The 20,987-nt window shown below is 35.8% G+C and overlaps 1 protein-coding gene across 2 annotated transcripts in view; it reads left to right on the top strand.

Annotated features, from left to right (window-relative positions):
* Positions 1-215: 215 nt before the first annotated feature.
* edil3 (EGF-like repeats and discoidin I-like domains 3) overlaps positions 216-20,987 on the top strand; it is a 146,270-nt gene continuing 125,498 nt past the window's right edge. Inside the window, exon 1 of one of the 2 annotated variants that reach the window (XM_015374452.1) lies at positions 216-574. In XM_015374452.1, the coding sequence (XP_015229938.1) occupies positions 511-574 (64 nt within the window). In that variant the 5' untranslated portion in view covers positions 216-510. The remainder of the gene's footprint in view (positions 575-20,987) is intronic. The other variant, XM_015374451.1, reaches the window with a different exon arrangement.

The following is a 20,987-nucleotide window of genomic DNA, read 5'->3' as shown; positions in this document are numbered from 1 at the left end:
TATAATCTATTTGAAAAAAAAAGAGGTCGCCTTGGAGCTGGAAGCAGCAAAGTGTACAGATTAAATCATTTGAAGATATTGTTTCACTTTTATTCTAGAATCTAGAGCATTTATGTTTTAGACAGCCATAACATTTTATTTTGTAGCTGCTCACAGGAAGCAGTGACTCCCACTACTTTGGAGAGCTTTACAGGGGATGTCCGAGAGCTCAGAGCGCACACGTCGCCCTCTCCACTGTATCTCACCACTGCGGTAGGATCGGGGCGGCAGGCAGACAGCTGGTACCTTATAACGCAGCTCACTCGTTCCTGCTCTGCTCAATCCCAGAGACGACTTTATCACTTAGGAGATACTTTCCCCTGTAAGGACACCCTACAACAGCCTCTCCCAGGTTTTCTCCTGTAGCCTGGTGAGAGCGGTGGAAGGAGAAGTTTTTTTGATGTGTGATCTGTGTATGTTTTTAACCACATCACCATAACCTTGGAAGACACACCTGATCGCAGAGCAAGGATGGGACCGCTACTCCCTTTCATCGTGTTGTGTTTGAGCGCCGCTGTCCCACACAGTGTGAAAGGTGAGTGAAGCAGTCATTATGTTGTTTAACATTATTGGAGTCGAAGTGACAGACTGATTGGTGCTGATCGCGGTGTTTACAACATGCATTGAAAGTGCTCATATTTTTAATTAAAGAAAAAAAAAGCATAAAAACGTATGTGAGTCTGTCTTGTTTGGAGATCAGGATCATCGGTGTGTAATGTATTCAGGGTAGTTTTAAATCAACCAAAGTGGATGATTGTTTCTCTTGGATGTTTTGCGCGTTAGGCGCGCAGAGTTGATTTAAACATTGGTATTTCTGCGCACCCTTCTCCAGTCGGTAATCAGCTGTCTCGCTTTCCTCTGTGTGAAATATGCTGAGCGTCTAGATTTAACAGCTTCTACTTTAAGATTACCTCATTTTCTTAAACAAGCTGGATTCTAAGAAGTCAAAGACGGATAAATGAAAAAAAAAAAAGGTTAGTGGGGAAGCTTGATCAGGAAACAAAGAACAAATTACGCATTTATGTAAGGCTGCGATGTTATTGACCATAGCGCCACAAAAAGGTCAATTATGCACTTTAATCTAATCTGGAGTTTTAGTATAAGAGCCCAGGCTGTCTTCTCCAAAGAAGGAATTGCTGAACGCTTATAGATTTATCTATGCACTTTAAGATACATTAAAAATCCCATCCTCTCCCCCTTTTACGCTTTCAGTTTTCTGGATGTCGGGAATGTTAAGTTTTTTTCCCTGCTTTAAATTTGTCACTGGGCAGGAGAAAACCAGTATACCTGTGGGATGTTCTGTGAAGGAAACAGCCTGCAGTTGCCCTAATGGAAGTGGGTCATGCCATCCTCCTGTCTTTATCCATTTAACGGCACACTTGCCTTAGGAGTAACACATGTCAGACAGACCTCGGTCTCTAAACAAGGAATCTGCCTGGAGCAGACTTTCTAGGCTCCCTGAGCCACTGTGTCAACTCAGTGAAAACCTTTGCAAGACATAATACTCCCTGGTAGACTGGCATAATGAATCCTGAGGAGAAGAACAGAGCTTTGGTGCTTTGGGACAACTTGTTTCAAGGCTCACAGAGTTAAAAATACTCCTCGGTGGTTCTTATTTAATCCCTATAAATTTTTTGAAATATTATCTTTTTTATATAGAGTCACAGTATGATAACCTTGGTGTTTATATAAAAAAAAATAGAAAGGAAGGAAACAACATTTACCAACACTATTGCCAAAATGCTACATAGCTACTTTACGCTGCTGTTGGATAGAAATGTAAACATTTCAGGAAAAAAAGTAGTTTGATTCTTACTACTGAATGATTAAATTTACATGCTCTGTTTGATAGTTTTGATTGGAAATGTAATAAATAAAATAGAAACAAAAGGGGACAGTGATTACTATTGCACATTTTTACAGGGAAATAAATATGTCTAAATTGTAAGATGTTTTTTTCTGTTTTCCAAATAACTGCTTGAGCTATTTGTTATATGACTGTTATTCTTATACAAAACATTTACTAAAATATTTGTATAATAGGTTTTCATTCTACTTCTTACAGAATTACACTAGGAGTAAATAAAACTGATAACAAGGAGTTTGGTTGGACTATCTTCTTGTGAAGATAGTCTGCAGTCTACCACCTAGTCTTAAGTTAGTTTTTTATAGGAGGAAAATAAAAGTGTAAAATTAATGCAATAAATCAGGAGCAGAAGTGTTATGATAAGATGTTAAAACATATAAAAAGTGAAGACATGATGGTATCATATTTGGAAAGCAGCAGCAAACAGTAACAGATTTATTCCTTCCTCCAAGGAGCCTTAGGTTTCTATATACAGTAGCATGACTGCAGTATGTTTTGAGGGACTTGGTTTCAGATATGAGGAGCTTGTAAACGCTGCCCAATGTTGTTTGGCATTTGCACTGATAACAGCTAATAGTTCTCCTCTATTTAGCCTTAAGAGCATTTACTTACTTATAGTTCAATAATCAGTCATCAAAACCATTAGCTTTTTAAATCTCAAGTTGTTTTTTTTTTTTTTACATTTCTATACAATTACTGTGTTTTGCCACCAACTTTGTCTTTCTTGATATTGAAATGTAGAAGTCTTCCTATATTGGAACATCCATTAGTTCAAAGCAACAACTAGAGGGGGGAATCAATAAAATATAAGCCAGATTGGTCATTGAGGTTATATTTTGGCATCTCAAAAAAAATATTTAAAATGTTGGATTGGTGTGGAGAAGAAAATGCAGTTTTGTAGAGAAATGTTTATTGAACAAATGCTGATGATACAAGATTAAAATTCCCTGTATCTCAAATGTACAAGCTTAGTGTCACAAAATAATAATGTATTCTTATCAGTAGAAATCCTTTGTGCACCAAAGACATGTTTCACCTATCCGCAGTCATTACTCAATGATAGCAGGCGCCTTCAGAGATAGCCCAAAAAACAAACACTATTGGTGATGTCACACAGTGCCACTGAAATAAATTGATGTGCCAGAAACAATGGCCCCCAGGTAAAAACAGAGTGCATTATTTCAAGTCTGTGCACAATACATCACGTCGTTTGGTTGCCGGTGCTGACTCTCGCACATTGTTTGGTATTCTGCCTGTCAAGCCTGGACAAAGCAGATGGTTGCACTTAGTGTTTAGAAATGTAAGATTGTCTCTCTGTACTAAGACTCACTTTTATTTATTTATTATTTATTATTTATTCATTACATAATACCGGTCCCCACTTTAGGGCTTTTAGGTAAATTGTAAGCCATCTTGATTAGCAATGTAATTGTCCACATTTAATTGATTGCAATTAATGTTAATGTGATTAGGTGGTGCTTTGTTTAGTCAGTGAATTTACTGTGTAAAAAGGTTGATTTTACAGCTGTTTGTTTGTCCTAATCAACTGTAAAAATGTAATTGTCAATAGACAGACAGGCAGACAGACAGACAAATAAATATTATATCAATTCTGCCATAGAAATAATGTGTCTGTTAGCAGCTAATAACTACAATACCATGGATATTCAAATATGAAATTGCAATTAACTGTTTTGTTTTCTAAGGATAACACAAATTGAAGCATAGCAGTACACTCAATAGATCTACACCATTTTGTCATAAAATGTGTGTGAAAGCTCTGTTGAATTAATGCATTAATGTCCTCCCCATGTATGTTATCCTTAAAGAAGAAAAAAATCAATTGCAATTCTATAGCTCTCTTGCTGAGTGCTCCAAGAAGAGCCTGTTACTGAATTTGAGCTATGGATGCTTTCATCGACATGCTAAGCCTTTTGAAGATGACCATCCATTGTCCTGCAATTTAGATATTCTATAGTTCACCCAAGTGCATTATTTGTGAAGCGGTATTATGGGTTTTCCCCACCCCATCACCCCTCTGAAAAAAAAAGAAAAGAAAAATTGGATTCAGTCCATTACATCCCCTCAAAGTAGATCACAATATTGTCAACTTAACTTTTTGGCCGTTGATTTTATATATTCATTTATTCAACTGAATTGTTGCATTTTTGAGTAATTTCGATATTATGTAATACAACCTAAAAAGGTGAAAAAAGTCAGCATTTTATGAACTGTTGAGCTGATGTGGAACAGAAAGGGATCAAAGTTAAGAAATAAAAAAAGATAAGTAAATTACAATAAGAGTATTACATTTATTTTTAATGAAGGTATTGGAACTTATCCTGAATCCTTTTACTAAAGTCCCCCAATGGGAGGCCCGGTTTTTGCCCTTGGTTCACCTTAAGTGGCTGTAAATGTTCCCGGGCCAGATACAATATACTGCAAGTTTATGGGTTTGCTTGAGAATCCTCTCTGATTTGAACTTGCGTTGAAAGCCTTCAAAACGGGATAACCCCAAAGGCATCCTGATCAGGTACCGAACCAACCTTATCTGGCCCCTTTCAATTAGGGATGGATCAATCCACATTGTTGCACCCCACTTCCCTCACATGAATTTTGATATCTGCTGATCCTGATACTTTTCTGATACCAGAGCTCTGCTTGCTTAAATGTTATCCTCATCACTGTTGACTTTTAAAGAGGCTGTCATAAACTTCTTGCTACAATCAAGTATGATATATATGAATTCACACATGTATATCCCAAAAAGTAGGACTGGACAATAAAATAACAATATGTATTGCAATAGACACATGAAAAAATATATATATAAAAAAAAAAATGGATAAAATATTCTCTAATTTCAATGAATCTTAATCCTGAACCACAAAACATTCTGTTGTTTGTAGGCAGAGAAGTATTTAGTCTCTAAACCTGTCATTAGCTAAGCAAGTTTGGTGTTAAGTCTGATCTCTTTCTAAAAAAAAAAAGAAGATTTTTATCCTAACCAAAATTCATTTTAGTAATAGACTGAATACATCTTTCCCTATAGATGGGGCCCAATTTTAATGATACCTAACTATTAGGGATGCATGATATTGGGATTTTGGCCGATATCCGATATGCCGATATTTTAAAAGCCGATAACCGATATCGATACTGATGTTAAAGCTGGACAAAAATAAGTAGTCATTGAAAATAGCAGTTTTGTTATCCATTTCTGACACTTTGAAAAATAATATACTCAAATATGTTTTCATATGCTGATATCAAATTGATTTTTAAAAACGCGGTATCAATCTATTTTACTTTCAAAATCTCCTGAAATTTCATCGTTCTGTTACAAACTCTCGTGATATTTTGCAAATTCTTGTGAGATTTTGTTAGTAAAATAGATCGATACCACGTCAATATATCAACATATGAAAATATGGCAAAATTCCGTGATTTTCCGGGGGATTTCGTAGCATAACGATGACATATAGCAATATTTCATTAGTAAAAGAGATTGATATGGTGTTTTTAAATGGCAATATATCAGCATATGAAGATATTGTGATATTTTAATGTATAAATATTTTTTCCCTCGTCTTTAGAAGTTTTTAAGTCTGTAAAAAAGAAGTTTTTGAGGAAGAAGAAGTAGTATTTTTTATTTTTTTTTTAGACTTTAGAAACTCAGAAGCTGTTCAAATATCGGGTTAAATATCGGTGGGGTGGCCGATGTCCGATATTCAGTTTTAAGGCCGATACAGGCCGATACCGATAGGGGGCCGATTATATCATGCATCCCTACTAACTATTCTAATTTCTCCAACATTGGGACCAATATAGATATTAATATCAGATTGGCATATCTTTGCTTTCAATATAGAGGATATCATCTCTATATTTTGCTTTCCCCTGATTTAGGATCTACTCAACACAATTACAGTCCAAAGCTGAGACAAGACAACCTAATAAATAAGTTATTTTTAGTTGCCTGCTTGGTGGATATTCTCTTTTTATTGCACAGAACCAGGAATTTCCTGCATTAATACTGACAAGCCCTCAATCCTGGTAAAGATCTTCTACGATATTTCACCATCAATTGTTGAAACTTAAGATACTTTGAGCTCTCGCATAAAGCAGAGACTGACTCTAGACCTAGAGGTGGCATTGCACCTTCAGCTGAAAACCCTCTGAATTAAGGTGATCAGTTAAGATTAATACTTTTTAACTTAAACTAGTTGTTGTACATAGTTATTCACATTCTGCTATTTTGCTAAACAGTGAGATATGACTTTGTTGACATTTAAATGGCTAATGATTGAGTATGCATAGAAATGGTGGCAATTTATCTAAAATCCCATTACTGTGTTTGGGGGTGAATGACTCACAAACTCTGTCCAATGTGCCCTTTATTCTTGTTTTAAATGTGACAAACAAATCAATGAGTAAAGGTCAGAACTCTGTCAGATCACTAGCCATGATAACCACAAAAATTAAAGTGATTCATTGGTTGCGACCCCATCCACTAGAAAAATCATGCTCAGAAGACTGGACGGTACTGACATTGGCTGTTGTCCCCTCTCAAATTATTTTAGGATATATTCGTGGGACTTAATTGGGCTATTCATCGTCCATGCACATGTTCTTTAATCCCCTAAATCTAACAGAGAGGTCATTTGTCCCTTATGGTGACAAGGTAATGGATAAAGTGCTGCCTATGTTGTGATGTAGTCAGACCCTTCCTGTCCTGCCTACATTTCATGCTCAACTTAATAGGAGGACACAGGGGGGACAGTTACAGGGAATTCAAGGACACTCACAGAGGAAGAGCTTTAATAAAGCTACTGTACAAGGCAAAGGTGGCTGTGCTCCATGAGATATATTTTGTAAGTCACAACATCTTCAGGTTAGCTTTTGGAATTAAATAAAATAAGGTGTAAGTGCTATTTTGCTTAGGCTTTTTATCTTGTTCTTTTTTTTTGTAACTGAATAAGCAGAGTTTCTTTCTAAATGCTATGCTGGGCTTCAGGCTAATTTCTCACTTTTCAAGGTAACATGCTGCTTATCAGTTCCAAGTTTGTACATCAGAGAGTGAGAAAGGGGAAACGTTTAAACTCCTCACATGGAAAAGTCTTATCAGCAGTAAAAATAGCTACTTTTCATGCACGGTTCTCCTTGTGTTTCCTTTCAAATCATTATCTGCTCATATTCACACAAGTCTGGAAACATTGATTGTGAATCCGCTCAGACATGTTAAAAGTATCGTTTACTGAAAGCAGCAGGCAGCCTTATAATGGTGGGTTTATGCTGTGATTTTTTTTTACTCTCCCACCCCTGCATAATGTTAAACCCGGTGTCAGAATTCAAACCATGGCTCTGCCAAAAGAAAAAAAAAAACCCTGAAAATGAAAAAAAGATCATATGAGTGCTCTTTTTGTAGTGTCAGTTCATGTTGAGTGTACATTAGTTGTTCCACTAAGAACATGGAGCAGCCTATCATGTCCTAGCTCAAGCTTTCATAAGACCGCACACTGGTTTTAAGTAATCCCACTGGGTCATGATAAATGACTCAACCATGAGAAGGCTCACAGTGTGTATTAAGCAAAGAAAAAAAAAAGTTTTACATAACCCTATCATAATATATCCACTATGGAAATCTTCAGATTTGCCATTGCTGTCTGCAAAAGTAATAATAAATAAAAATACCACAATTAGATGTAACAGCAATCGGTAGTACAAGGTTTCAGTTTGACAGGCAATGATCTTTTACATTATAAAAACATCTGTATCCAAACAGTAACTTCCTTTTCATACACCAAATTAAAGGTTTTTCAACTAGTTAATTATGATTATTTTAAATAATGAACATTTTTACAAAGCTCACAGCAAATGGACTGCAAGTCTTCACTTTCCTTGTCAGTCAAGGTTGTGGCACATCCTTAAGTTTAAGAGCTGAGAAATAAAATATATTAAAGTTTTGAACATCAGATTTAATCTAAAATTCGAGTAAGCCACCTTGCCATTCTATTCTATCCTCAAGGTAAGTTTTTTTGTTAAATTCAATGTATCTAAATACTGAAAATTCACAATATGTGTTATTTAGCATTGGTCTACAAGACAAATTATGAAAATTTAAATCAGAATGTCCTGAACTACATCTATCAAAGTCATACTAATACAATCAAAATAGGCAACACGGATTTGATTATAATTACAATATAGGGCTTGAATTCTGTCAATAATATAAACTCATTTAGTGAATATTTGCTGACGAAAACTATCCATCTATAGTTTTGATGTGCTTTTAAAAATATGTCTCACTTCCCTTTTTTATTTTTAAAGCTATGAAGTTGTTAGTTAGACAGTAAGAAAAGGCCATGACCCAATAATGAGATAAAAATCCTTCTATAAATATTTGGTGTTTATTCTATATATTTGGCTTAAGGGCATACATTTTAACACACCTTTTTCTTTTTTTTTTTTTGTTGATTGTTTATTTTTATGATAAAAAAGTACTTGAAATCAAGGGAGATTTTAATATTTTTTCATGAATTTATATCAAAACATTATTTTAATGTAAATATATGAGAAAACATCCTTCCTATAATAAGCAACATGTTCACATCAGTTGGAATAATTCTTGCTGTTTAACAAAAACAAAAATATTTTTTGGAGTTGTATAAATACCTTGCTACAATGAAACTTGTATTTTGTACTTGCTACAATCTCATACTTTCCTATGCTAATAAAAAGTCTGCAACCGATTCCAAAACAGCCAGTGTTTCTATGGGTTTATCCATTATGTCTAAAACACATAAATTATACTAAAAGACATTGTTTGAGCTGCCAGCGGGGATGGAGACCGATTGGAAACACAGGTAGAATGTGTGGCTCTGACAGGAGGCATGGGAAGCAGAGATGAGATAGTGAGGGAGCTCTTCTACTAAACTGTTGAGGGACCGAGCTGACAAAAAAATCCCACAGCACCTCAGTGGTAGAGAAGTGGTTTGGATTCTGTAGCCTTCATAATTGCCACATGCAATTGGGATGTTTTCCCCCAAAAAATCTAGTACTTTGGCTTTTTTTTTCCTCTATAGATTTGCTTCCATCATCAAAATTCAATACTTTTAGAATTATTTTTATGATACTATAATTTTTTTCATAATTACAGTATATACAATTCTAGGCTTATTTATTGAGACCCGTAATAATGTGTGAAAAGTCTTAAACTGGCTGCGTAAATAACCCCCCAACATCCTTAACAGAAAATAGAAACAAAAAAGGTACGCATTATGTGTTATTGTGTTAGTCTTAACTTAGACAAAACTTTTTAAAAAGCTCTGACATGTGTAGGGATTTTTGTCTTTTAGGTTTCTAAAGGTTAACCTAAAATAATTCAGAGTTATGTCTGCAGTAATTAAATAGAAGCATGGGAGCAAAGTCACTGCCGACTCGCCTCTGGAGGCTGAAGGGCAGGGATGTACTGGTCATCTGGCATATCAGGCATTTTTTCCGCACTGGGACAACATACCATTTGGGTCAATAGTAAAGACAATTTAAAAAGAGAATGCTTATTTAATTAGTTATTATGACTATATTGCCAGGTGATCAGAAATCCAAATTGACACTGGGCTAACCCACTAAAATTGCTAAGTACCAACCCCTTTTGCTTCGGTTCCATCCCTGCTTGCATAACAATTTCAGCAACAAAAGACAACCTTTTTTTTCTTTCCATTTACACTTGATACAAGCTAGTTTTTGACCATTGATTCTTTTCTTCAGTGACATAGGGCTATCCCAATGGTACAGTATCACAGAATACATTATCTCCCCCGGACTGGTCGCAGAACATAGTGTAATACCTGTGGGCAGTGTATTGTGGAATGGAAGTAATGTTATCTGTTACTGTTCTGATATGCAGATAAAACACAAGCTGCAGAGAAAGTGCATGACAAAAAAGATCTTTCTCTCCATTTAAAGGTGCCACATGTGGAAGAACTACACTAACAATGTCAGCCAATGGTCTTCATTAGCTGTATGTGACCAAAGTCATTGATGAGAGTGATGGCGAGGCAACAATAGGCAGAGGTGGAATAAACGAAGAGGTACCTGAGAAAGCTGTTCTGTGGGTACTTTCTGCTGGTTTCTTTGACATACTCAAGAGGGTCCCTGGCCTTGTTCAGCACCAGTATTTTTCTTCAACAATGTTGAAAATGATGCAACTTTTTTCCTAAAAATAAAAAGGCGAGACAAGACTCGACAAAATGGCTGGTCTGTCAGACGACAGGAATCTCTACTAGACATTCAAGGTCTCACCTGAGTATGGCAGCTTATTTAACCTTGGTGTTTTAAAACCACCAAAGAATCTATGCGCATACTTTAAACATCATCCCAAAAATTGTATACATTCTACAGAGTGATTGTAGTTAAATTGGAGAAACACTTAAAAAAAACCTCTATATTATTTCCATCCTTCTCTGCAATTATGCATTACTATGTCCTGTTCTATTGTACAAAATTCTGATTAAGAGAATTGAGGCTTCTGGTTATCATATAAAATTGTAGAATGGATAAAAAGGATGTAAACACTTGTGCGAGGTAGTTTTGCTGTTTCAACTTATCTTTGAGCTAATAGTTTTAAGTACAGGCTGTGTTTTTGTGAGTTTCTGTGTGCGGACTGATGCGTGGGTTTGTGTTTAAAAAGTTTCCAGATGTAACCTAGAAATGTCATTGGAAGAGAAATTCAGACAGTTTTTGCACATTACGGATGAAAATCTAAACTTCTCTTTTTAAAACCTCACAAAAAATTATTTTCTTGTTTATCATACCCGTCAGATGGCTTTTCCTGATATGTCTTTTAAATAATCACTGCAAATAATCACTGTTAAAATGAAAGGCTGACTGGAAGCTTGTGCTTTATCTTAAATTTAAATAAATCTCTAATGTGTTTTAAGGAGGAGTATTTAGCTAATGGCATACCCACTAAGAGGTGAAGTGCAGTGTTTAGTGAAATATCCTCAGCCCAGATGTTTTAAATTACCCCTGGGATGCACGGTGCCCTACAAAAAATAAATAAATAAATAAAAGGAGAGAGGTAAAAGGCTGTGGATCAGAATGAAAATCCCCTCTAATGTGGAGTTCAATGCACAGAAAACACTCACCGTAAAACATCAAAGTAGGGCCCATTAGAAAACAGAAAATTCCTCTCAGCTGAATAAATACATGCTTTTGGCATTTGGAGGTAAGAGCAATAGTTGCAACAAATTGCAGCATTTTTTGGTGTTTGAAGAACACTGGTACGAACCCGAGAATGGTGTTTTTCTTCTTTGTGCACTTTCTTTTTTGTCTTCATTTGCTTCACCTCAGTGATAAGGTAACTTTGGTACCTGGACAGTTTTTGGTAGATTGACACATAACGAGTAATTTTTGGTCTGTTTCCAATAAGTAGGTTCAAATCTGTAAATCATTTTTTTTTTTTTTGGAAGCAAGGGAGCAAGAGGAAGAAAAGAGAGCAACAAAGTCAGATATATTTTGCGCAAGGCTTTATTTCACTTATGTCTTGTAGTGTACACTGTTGCAACCACCTGCATAAATCAGACCACTAATTAATAAAGCTCACAGGAATGGAATGAAGAATTCCTTCCAGAAGGGAGGGAACACCCTAGAAGTGAAAACATAATGATTTTATTCAAGGATTCATGTTTAAAGATAATAGTTTATGTAACTCGTAATTTTTCTTTTTTGCAAGATTATTCCATTAATTGCTGTTATTTGGCTAAGTGAGGGTACTGTAGTTGATATGCTTTACCTAAAACTGAATTAAGGACTGCACAGTTTGTAACAGTGTGGTTTTAGACAGCCATCTTAGATTTAGATTTAGTCCGTTTCTCAATTCAGAAAAATGCAAGTATGGACTCATGTCCTCGACAAGTATGTTCTTGAGGAGAATGCAGGAAATTATGGACTTGGGGAGAGCAAAAGCACGCAGAATAAATATGGATAAATTGGAACAGAAGCATACTTGTGACGTCACCATACGCTCAGCACATCTGGAGCTGCATTTCACCTGCTGTTGTTAATAGTATCTAGATAATAATGTATTCTTACTTTTTTCATTTAGTAGGGGAATAATAATTAACAGTTAGATAAACACAAATAAATGAACAGTTTGCCAAAGAAAAACAAGAAAATTGCCATCAGAGCCAGTGGTACTTCACACTCGGCTATGCAGAGAGGGAGCTGCTGGGGAGGGGCTAAAATTAGCTCTGGCTGTGGTTACCCTCGGAGGACCGCTTGCCGCGGTCCTGTCAACATGGAACTATTTTTTTAATTACGCTCTAAATCAGTAAGTGGGCCATACAGTAAAGGTTAAAAGCATAATATTCTCACCTCAGATGATTTAAAAACATACTTTTATAGAACAACGGCAACAGAAAAGATCTCTTTTAACGTTTTACTAGCTCTGTGAGCACTAACCCGGAAGCTGCTCTGTTGCTGCAGTGCATGCTGGGACAGCTGTCACTCTTAAGAATGGACAAGTCTGCTCTGATATATACTCGGTAAAGAGGGAGAGGTAGGAACAACATCCGGGGATTAATGCAAAGAGACAAAAACATTCTTTCTTCTTTGGCAATTTTGGCTTTATTTGTATACCCTTGGTTTCTGCTGCTTTGGGGTCAAAGTAGATTTAAATTTAAAGGGGTCATATATAAGAAATTACACAGAGAACCTACATAATTGGCTTATAATGCCATGGCAATGCAGACGTAGATTTATCTTAACTAAAATGTTGAAATATTCAAAGGAAACAGAAAATTTTTTAATGAAAATACAAGAAAACATATATATCATATTTAATAGATAGAAATAAGAACTATGAGAAATAAATATTTAAAGGTCTTTGTACGTTTTTATTTGGGTCTTTATCCAAAAATACACTGTATGTAATGAAATATTTTTTTGGATGCTGATGAAGATTCTCAGTCATCCAGGTCATAGTCATTCCGTAAAGGTTCAAAAAAATCCACTGGACTTGGTTTCCAAGATTTGAAGACGTTTTGCCACCTCTACAGGAAGCTTTCTCAATTCAAATGTCTGGATCCGCATTGAGTTTTTGTCTTTATATACAGTAGACAAGGCCTTGTATTGCTTGGAAACATGCAAATGGAAACCGATGAATGGGTCGTTTGGTTCCATTGTAGCCTGTAATATCTGAAACCTGCCTATGGTTCTGAAGGTCGGTCGTTAAAGGTGGGGATTGTCTCCTGTAATACCTGAAACCTGTCTATGATTGTTAAGGGTCGGTTGTTATCCATTTTTTTGGATATAATTTAGGGTTGACTTCTGGTAGAAATTAAAGAAATTGTTGCATCACCTCTTGTGAGTTGGAAGAATAAAGTCTTAATAGTTAGAGAAAAATCGTTTTGTATGCTTGGCAGAGGATGATCAGACACATGTAGTTACTGAAGTAGCAGGGCAGGAAGAGTTACACTGCTGCAAGCGAACCATCAGTGTGGAGAACAAGCGCAGACTCGAATCTAAGCGCACGCAAAGATGCATGTCTGCACTAGCTCAGCTGGAGGAGGTTCAGTTTGCAGTACCAGACCATTCTGGATTACTTTCAACCCTGCCGCTGCTGCAATGATCCATCTTTTGTCATGCAGAATTTGCACTGGTTCATGCCAGGTGAGCAGCCTGATCAAACAGGACACAGCAGCACAGATGATCCTGCTTAACTTGTCTAACAGATTACAATTCAATGATGCATTTTAATGGTCTGATAGACCCGCTAAGATTTTTATCAACTCTCGTCCTGTCAACGAAAACTCACAACCATACCTCGTCATGTTTTCATCATCAAAGGTTTATGTTGATCTCGTTAGTTCTCATTATCTTCATAAAAAAAAAGGAGCTTCAATGAAATATTTCCGTCATTGTCATTGTTGATGAAAACAACACTGGTTTGAAACACTGTTCTCCCTGTCCATGCACGGGTTCTCACCAGTTACTCTGGCTTCCACAATCCAAAACATGACTGCTAGGTTAATTGGTGTCACTAAATTGTGTACCCTGCCTTTTGCACTTGTGGTGAGTTTTCAAGTTCTGAATGGATTCTCATAGTAGTTCCGAAAGATTGATTTATTTAACCAGAGATCAATTCAAAAAATGCATTTTCTACTTTACTTAACCATAACTTACTACCATTAGGTCATTTTCTGTTAAATTTTAATATATAACGTTATTAAACTAAAGTTTTTAATACTAGCATTTAGACTTGACCACATGGGTAAAAAATTGATTCTAAATCTTGAGAATCATAATTGAATAATTTCTTAAAATTTGAATCAATATCCAGCGCTTTTCAAATGGAATATTTATAGATTATCATACAGAGTCTTGTCTCCTTCATTTGTATCCATACAAAGTAGGTATCCTAGGCATAACATACTGATCTATGGTTAAGATCAAGTTGATCCAATTAATCTGGTTTGATATTATAAATAAAAAAGGCAAACTTCTGCCTTAAGTTAGATTTTTGTTGGGACATGGGTTTGTTTATTTTTGTCTTACCAATTTATCATCATTTATTATCAGTAAATCTGTCAAACATTTGAAGAATGTGTGGGAAGACTAAATCATGCTCCTTGAGCAAATGAAAAGAAGACAAGGAATTAGAGAGAAAAAAGCTGCTGTGTGATATTTGGAAGGTATGATAGTCACCTTTTGACAACAAATCATCGCGCTAAAACCCAGTGCATACATAGCATTCTTTCCTTTTACTCTGGCTCTCTGGAAAAGTCATGCTCGATGCATGAAGCTCAGTGACCGAGTGGGTAAGCAGGATCAAGAAAATTCAATTTGTCAGGCTTGCCCTTTTCAGTACATACAATGCAGAGCTTAGGCCAGTGGGTTTTTGATATATGAGGGAGAAAATATGAGGAAATGTTTTTTATAAATCCTTTCTGATGGTTCTTTAATATACTTTTGATGTTGCAGAGGAACATTGTGTGCAGCATCTGTTTAACATTTAAGGCTTGCTGTGAGTTTGAAGTTAACAAACAAGCAATTTTACTTTGTGAATGCCTGTCATGTTTGAGCTTGAAAAGTTAGGCTTCTTTGGTTAGCAACTATGATCCAAACTGTTATTTTAGAAGATGTTTTGCATATTTGTGCTATATTGTGAAATATCCTGCCTTTTCTCTGAATTGGATGTGCATCAGTATGTATATGATGTCGCGTTTCTGAGATAACTGGCTTTTTACCCTCCTTTCAGCAGGAGTGTTACTCAACAAAAATTCTCTCATAAATATATGTTTAATACAGAACCTGTTTACATGAGCAAGGGGAGCTACACAACAGGCAAGAGCACCTGTTATTTTCTCACTGAAAGATATGACAAGTAAAAGCTTCAGACCTGAAACGTTGGTGCATGCCAAAGCTGCCTGCTAAAGTTTAGCCAGTACGATGTGTGTTACGGAATAGATGATGTAGTCACATCACATTCCTCTCAAAAGAGTGTTACACAAGTTACATTAGATTTTAAATTAAAATGCACACATTCCTTTTTTTGCATGCTGTCTTGAGGTATTAAAAAACCATTGTACTTTGAATTAACTCAGATGCTTATTTTGATCATATTGAAATGATGTGTATTCTAATTAAGTTAATCACATACGTGCTAAATACTTTTTGTGAGATTTTTAACAAATACTTATGTTATTTAATTAAGTAAAGGCTTTATGCCATGCACAGGTGCAAGATTTGACCCCTAGGCATTTTTTTTTCTTTTGCAGTATGTACTATGCACCTTTTTAAAGTTTTTTAGCATTTCCTTATTCAACCATACACATCTGCTGAACAAATCATTGAAAGCTGTTTACTGTATCATAGAGTATAGACATTTCTTTAAATGTTATAGGATATGCAATACCAGGGTCGGACTGGAAAGAGTTTCGGCCCTGGCATTTTTCCGTCTAAACCACGTGTGCGTCTCAAATGTGAAACACAATACGAATACAAATTGTGGATTAACCGATCTGTCTTCAAGCATTACACGAGAACCATCACCAAGACTTCTAAAATGCCATTTCACTGGCTTTGGTTATTACACGAACGCAACAGTAACTGCTGCTGCGTAACTTCCACACTTGCACGAAGCCAGCCAGACACCCACAAGCACATACTACGTCTACAATGTAAGCCCGAGTGATGTAAAAACACCAACATAAAACAATACAATATAGAGGCAGACAAGCAGTTTTTCAAGAATGAATACATGAAAGCTCAGCGGTGTGTAAGCATTCACTACGTGTCTAGGTGACATGTGGGCAATGAAACGGAATAATATAAACAGATGCAAAACTCAGCAACATATTTTTGCAAAATATACAAACATAAATTTGCCAAATATAAGTGGAAAATCATTGATTGGTTTAAAGAAAGCATTTTAGTTTAATTATAATTTAGTTTGTTGCAAGGATTTAACAGTTTGAAGGAATAGAAAATTACACCATATGCCAACCGTCACAAGGATGTGCATGACAAGGAAGGGCTATATATACTGCATGCATCATTTAGGTAGTTAACATTGGAGTACTTCTTGAACTCCTTGAGTTACTTATTGTAATAGGTAGGTGCTTTGGCCAGAGAAGGAGAGGAAATGTTGGGGCACGCTGAAATTAGGACCGGCCTACCGGGCAAATGCCTGGTATCACAGATTACTAGTTCGAGCCTGCCCAATACTGACATTCTGGGTGGTAGTTTGTTAGTTTTGTTTGATTAGTTGTCATGCTTTCTTATTTTTGGACTAGCCCAAACAAGGGTTATAAAAACAATTGTTTGGAATGGGAGGTAAAGTAAAACCTTTCAACAATTATAATTCAATATTAGCTGCATAATTAATCAAATTACCATTGTCATCACAATAATCATTAGTGGCATATTGCAACTTCACTGCTTTTCTTTGGTATTTTATTGTATATTCTACTTTATAGTGATACATTTGTTGGTGCATTAGACTTTCCATCTTTGAAAGTCTGTGACATGTTGGAGCCAGCAAATGGGGCATAGAAAACCTCTGTCAAAAGAGAAAAAATGTTAATGTGATTGGGACAGCACTCAAACAAGGAGGAATTCGGGCAAAGCATTTTCTCCTCAAACAAAACCAAAGATGATAGCTGATGCAGACCTGGCACTGTTGTTATTGTGTGTTTCAGTCTCATATCTGCTAATGTCTTTTAGTGTTACTGTTGTGACAAGAGCAATCAGTTCTTAGTGTTAAACTATAAAACTTGGTGAGGTTGAACAACCTTTTAAAGTCTGCTTTTCAGACAGACTTATATAAAATGATTTTATTCCTGTAAAAAGTCTAGTTTACATTAGATTATGTAAAATAGTGCACCTCTTCAGACATTTGGTTGTGATGTGTTGCTTCCAGCTGTAAAGTAAGCGCTCTAGATGTGATGTGCTGTCCAGCTGACAGAGAGCTCTTACTGCTTTCAAAGGTGCTATTTTCAAAAGGTTATGTCAGAGAAGCGCTACATAAAAATTACTTAGCACTGCTTTAAAGTAATACCGGGTTACTTTTAGCAACCAGGGGCGCTTGATCTCTAACTTCCAGTTTTGGCACCCCTGAAGGCCGCTGGCGACACTAAATTGTTCCAAAAGTAAAATGTCTCCCCTTGGATTTGGAATCTGATAGCAGACCATTTCAAACCAGCAGAATGAGAAGTTGTGGACTTACTTTAAAAGACAAGGCAACATTTTCCCATCTAGATTAAATCCTATATCAGAGAACCAAACATGCATCTAATCGGGTAAGTATCCTGTCTGTCTTGTTACCTGACAACTGTTAGCCTAGTTAACTCATTTTAAGGAACAAAGACTGCTCTCTGAGTAAAATGAACCATTCAATGACGAATCCAATCATCTCAATATGGATAGTCGAGTTTATCGGCCCATCGGACACAATACACTATAATGGCACTTTTTTCAACTTTCTAGAGAAAATTCACATAAATTTATCCTGTTTTGAAAAAACTGAAGTAGGTTTAAAAGATACTGTAACCTATCCAAAAATGTTTTTACTGTATGTTTTTTTTAAAGCTAACATTGTTCATGCCGAACAGAGCCTAGGCGATTTAACATGGGTTGCTTGTTTCACCTTGGTTGACACGGGTCAGTGAGCTTTTCCCACTGCCATAAAAAGCTGATGGTTCCCGAAAGTAAACCAGTTTTGTCGGCCAGTGGGAAAGGTAATAGACATTTCAGATGGCTAGAATATTTTTTACACTGGTAATTTGAGAACTGACTATAACTAAAATTAAATCAAGATGGAATAATAGCATTACAATTGTTTCATTGTGTTGATTTTTTTCTTTGTTTTGAGGATAATAAAATGTGTCCCTGTGTTATTATGACAGGACCATATAACTTCCTAAGGTATCAAATCCTTATTTTATAAATAATCTGGCTGTTAATCATACCTAAACAGCAACTACTCAACCCCATGATCGCTTGATGGATATCCAAGCAGTCTCAGAACATTTCAAATAAGCTTAATATTTCACCTCAAAATGTTGCTGCATTCTTTGTGAATTATAAATCAGGGCAATGCTCTCTCACAATTTTATTGCATGGCAGAATTTGCTCTCATCCTAAACGCTACGTGGGAAACATCACTGCAACAAGAGTGCTAATGAGGAAAACATTTAAGGAACAGGGTCAAAGAAATGCCTCAATGAGCTGTTAAATATGCATTATTTCGTAGAATTGACACACATTCTAAAATGAAAGGTCTTTTCCATTTGCTTTTTTGACTTTCCTCGCCTGCAATCAAATGTGGCACTTTTTATCACTGGCACTGTCTCCCTCAGTGTGAAGGTTTGAAATGAGATGTGAGCACTACTTCATCATACATGTTTCATGAACCTTTTTATGCTGCTCCTGGGATAAAAGCGCAAATGTGTGAGATCTTGTCTGGAAAAAGGGGTACAAAAGATGGGAGGTGTCCAAGTTTGTAATGAGGATAGCAAGATCTCCTGGCTCACGAACAAACTAGGGCATCTGTAATAAGTGTGAAGGGAGATGAAGGGATGGGGGGCAGAGCAGAGACGGAGGTATTTCACAAGCATTCATTCAGCCATAAGCTGCAATGTCAGGCATCCAAAGGATGGCTGGAAGGAAGGAAATGTCAATCACACAGTTGCTCCCACTCAGAAGAAATACTGGATGCATCTGGTAATTATGTCTGTAAGCAAAGCCTGAAGTGTTGTTTTCCCAGAAACTAAGCTTACCACTAACATGCATGTTTTGGCTTGAGTCAATTTTTATACTTTTCACACTTAATCAAAAATACCCCATTAAATACTTGAATAATTTGAAGCATAATTTCCATATTGCCATAGTGTCAAGCAACATGAACATATATTAGGAATCCGGTGAAATATTTATGAAGCCATATTAGCTTTGCTGGCTCCTAATTAGTAAGAACCTGAAATAGATTTCAGAGGAATGATATTAATTATCACAGTCTATCAAAGGGCGCTGTTGTTATGTTTCCATGCCAGGATGTGATTTACAATAGAGAATGGATTGTTTAATTATATAGGCCTCTCTTCTGATGAAAATCACACATTTTGAGTCAGTAAGTAAGAACTGTATGAGTCATAAACTAAAATTAGTTTTTTTTTATTCTTTTTAATTAATGTTTGTTTAGTTAGTTGTCTACTTTGCAATCTGTTTTTGTTTTAATTTAATATAGTCATAATTCAAGTTACTCATCAAACAGTATGTCAAAAGGTTACAACAGCGTTTAAAACTGTGATACTTTGCAGTGATTGAATTTAACATTGTCTGAATGGGTTTGTAAATACTATTGCTTTAGTATGGCCCTGCATTGACTACATTTGTCACACTATATATATTTGAGGTTGCATAAAATACATTTATTACAGCTCAGGCCCACAAGAGTGGTTAGAAATGACATAACTATCAATATAGTATTTCAGTAAGAGAAGTAAGTGCTAGGATTTGAAGAAGAAATATTTTAAAAGTGATTTTGAATATATGCCAGGTAACTGAAAGTTCAGTCAAAGAAATCTATTATATTAAGTTCACAACACTCAGCTCTAGCTCAGATTTATTAGATTAGATTAGATTAGATTAGATTAGATTAAACTTTATTGTCATTACACATGTACAGGTTCAAGGCAACGAAATGCAGTTTAGGTCTAACCAGAAGTGCAATAGCAGCAAGTGCAGGATAAATAATAGTTCCATAAATATAGGACATGGGTTTTCTACTGAATGTGTATAGATATGAATACTATTATAAATAATGAATATAATATAGAGATCACTAGTGTTATGAACTAAATTTAAAGCTGGATATGTACCGAATATAATATATAAAGTAAAAATTGGTGCAGATTTATTCAGTGAGAAGGGAGAAGACAGGGAAATTGTTTTCTCAGAGAATTTGAAAGTAGACCTGACAAATTAGCCCCTTTTTGGCTGAAAGCCCTGGGATTTAACGCCCCATTATTTGTATTATCCAGGTAATAGGAATCCCGGGTAATTCATCAGCGTGCTTTCCCATTACTCTGAAAGCCCAGCAACAATCAACCTGATACACACTGTACTGCACCTTCAGGCCAGTGAGTTACGTAAATAAAAGTAAACAACTACTTCTCCGTTTACCTCCAGTGCCGTGTAGCTATTAGTAAATATAGACCCGTGAAAAAATATTATCTTAAGGATGCACCAAAAAGAAAATTCTTGTCTTAAATCGAAAAATTACAAAACCAAGGCGGAAAACCAAAAAACCGAAAGAAGCAATGTGAGATATTAAAGTCATAGCATTTTTTGCTACGATATACAAACCCTGTTAAAAAACAAACAAACAACAAAAAAAAGTTTTTAAATTAGTTATTAATCATTAAAAAACAAAAGTAATAAAATATTTATTTACCACTTACATTCTTTTGTATGCCCTTTACCTTGGCAGAATCACTGGGAAACTGTCTTACATTTTATAACACGCCTGCCACAGACGGAGTGGGCATGTTCAGTTTCCTTTTCCATGTTGCATTCA

Source organism: Cyprinodon variegatus, unplaced genomic scaffold (assembly GCF_000732505.1).
Source record: "Cyprinodon variegatus isolate N-32 unplaced genomic scaffold, C_variegatus-1.0 Scaffold103, whole genome shotgun sequence".
Lineage (NCBI taxonomy): Eukaryota > Metazoa > Chordata > Actinopteri > Cyprinodontiformes > Cyprinodontidae > Cyprinodon > Cyprinodon variegatus.
The sequence above is the reverse complement of the archived record's forward strand: the minus strand, read 5'-3'. Positions and strand labels throughout refer to the sequence as shown.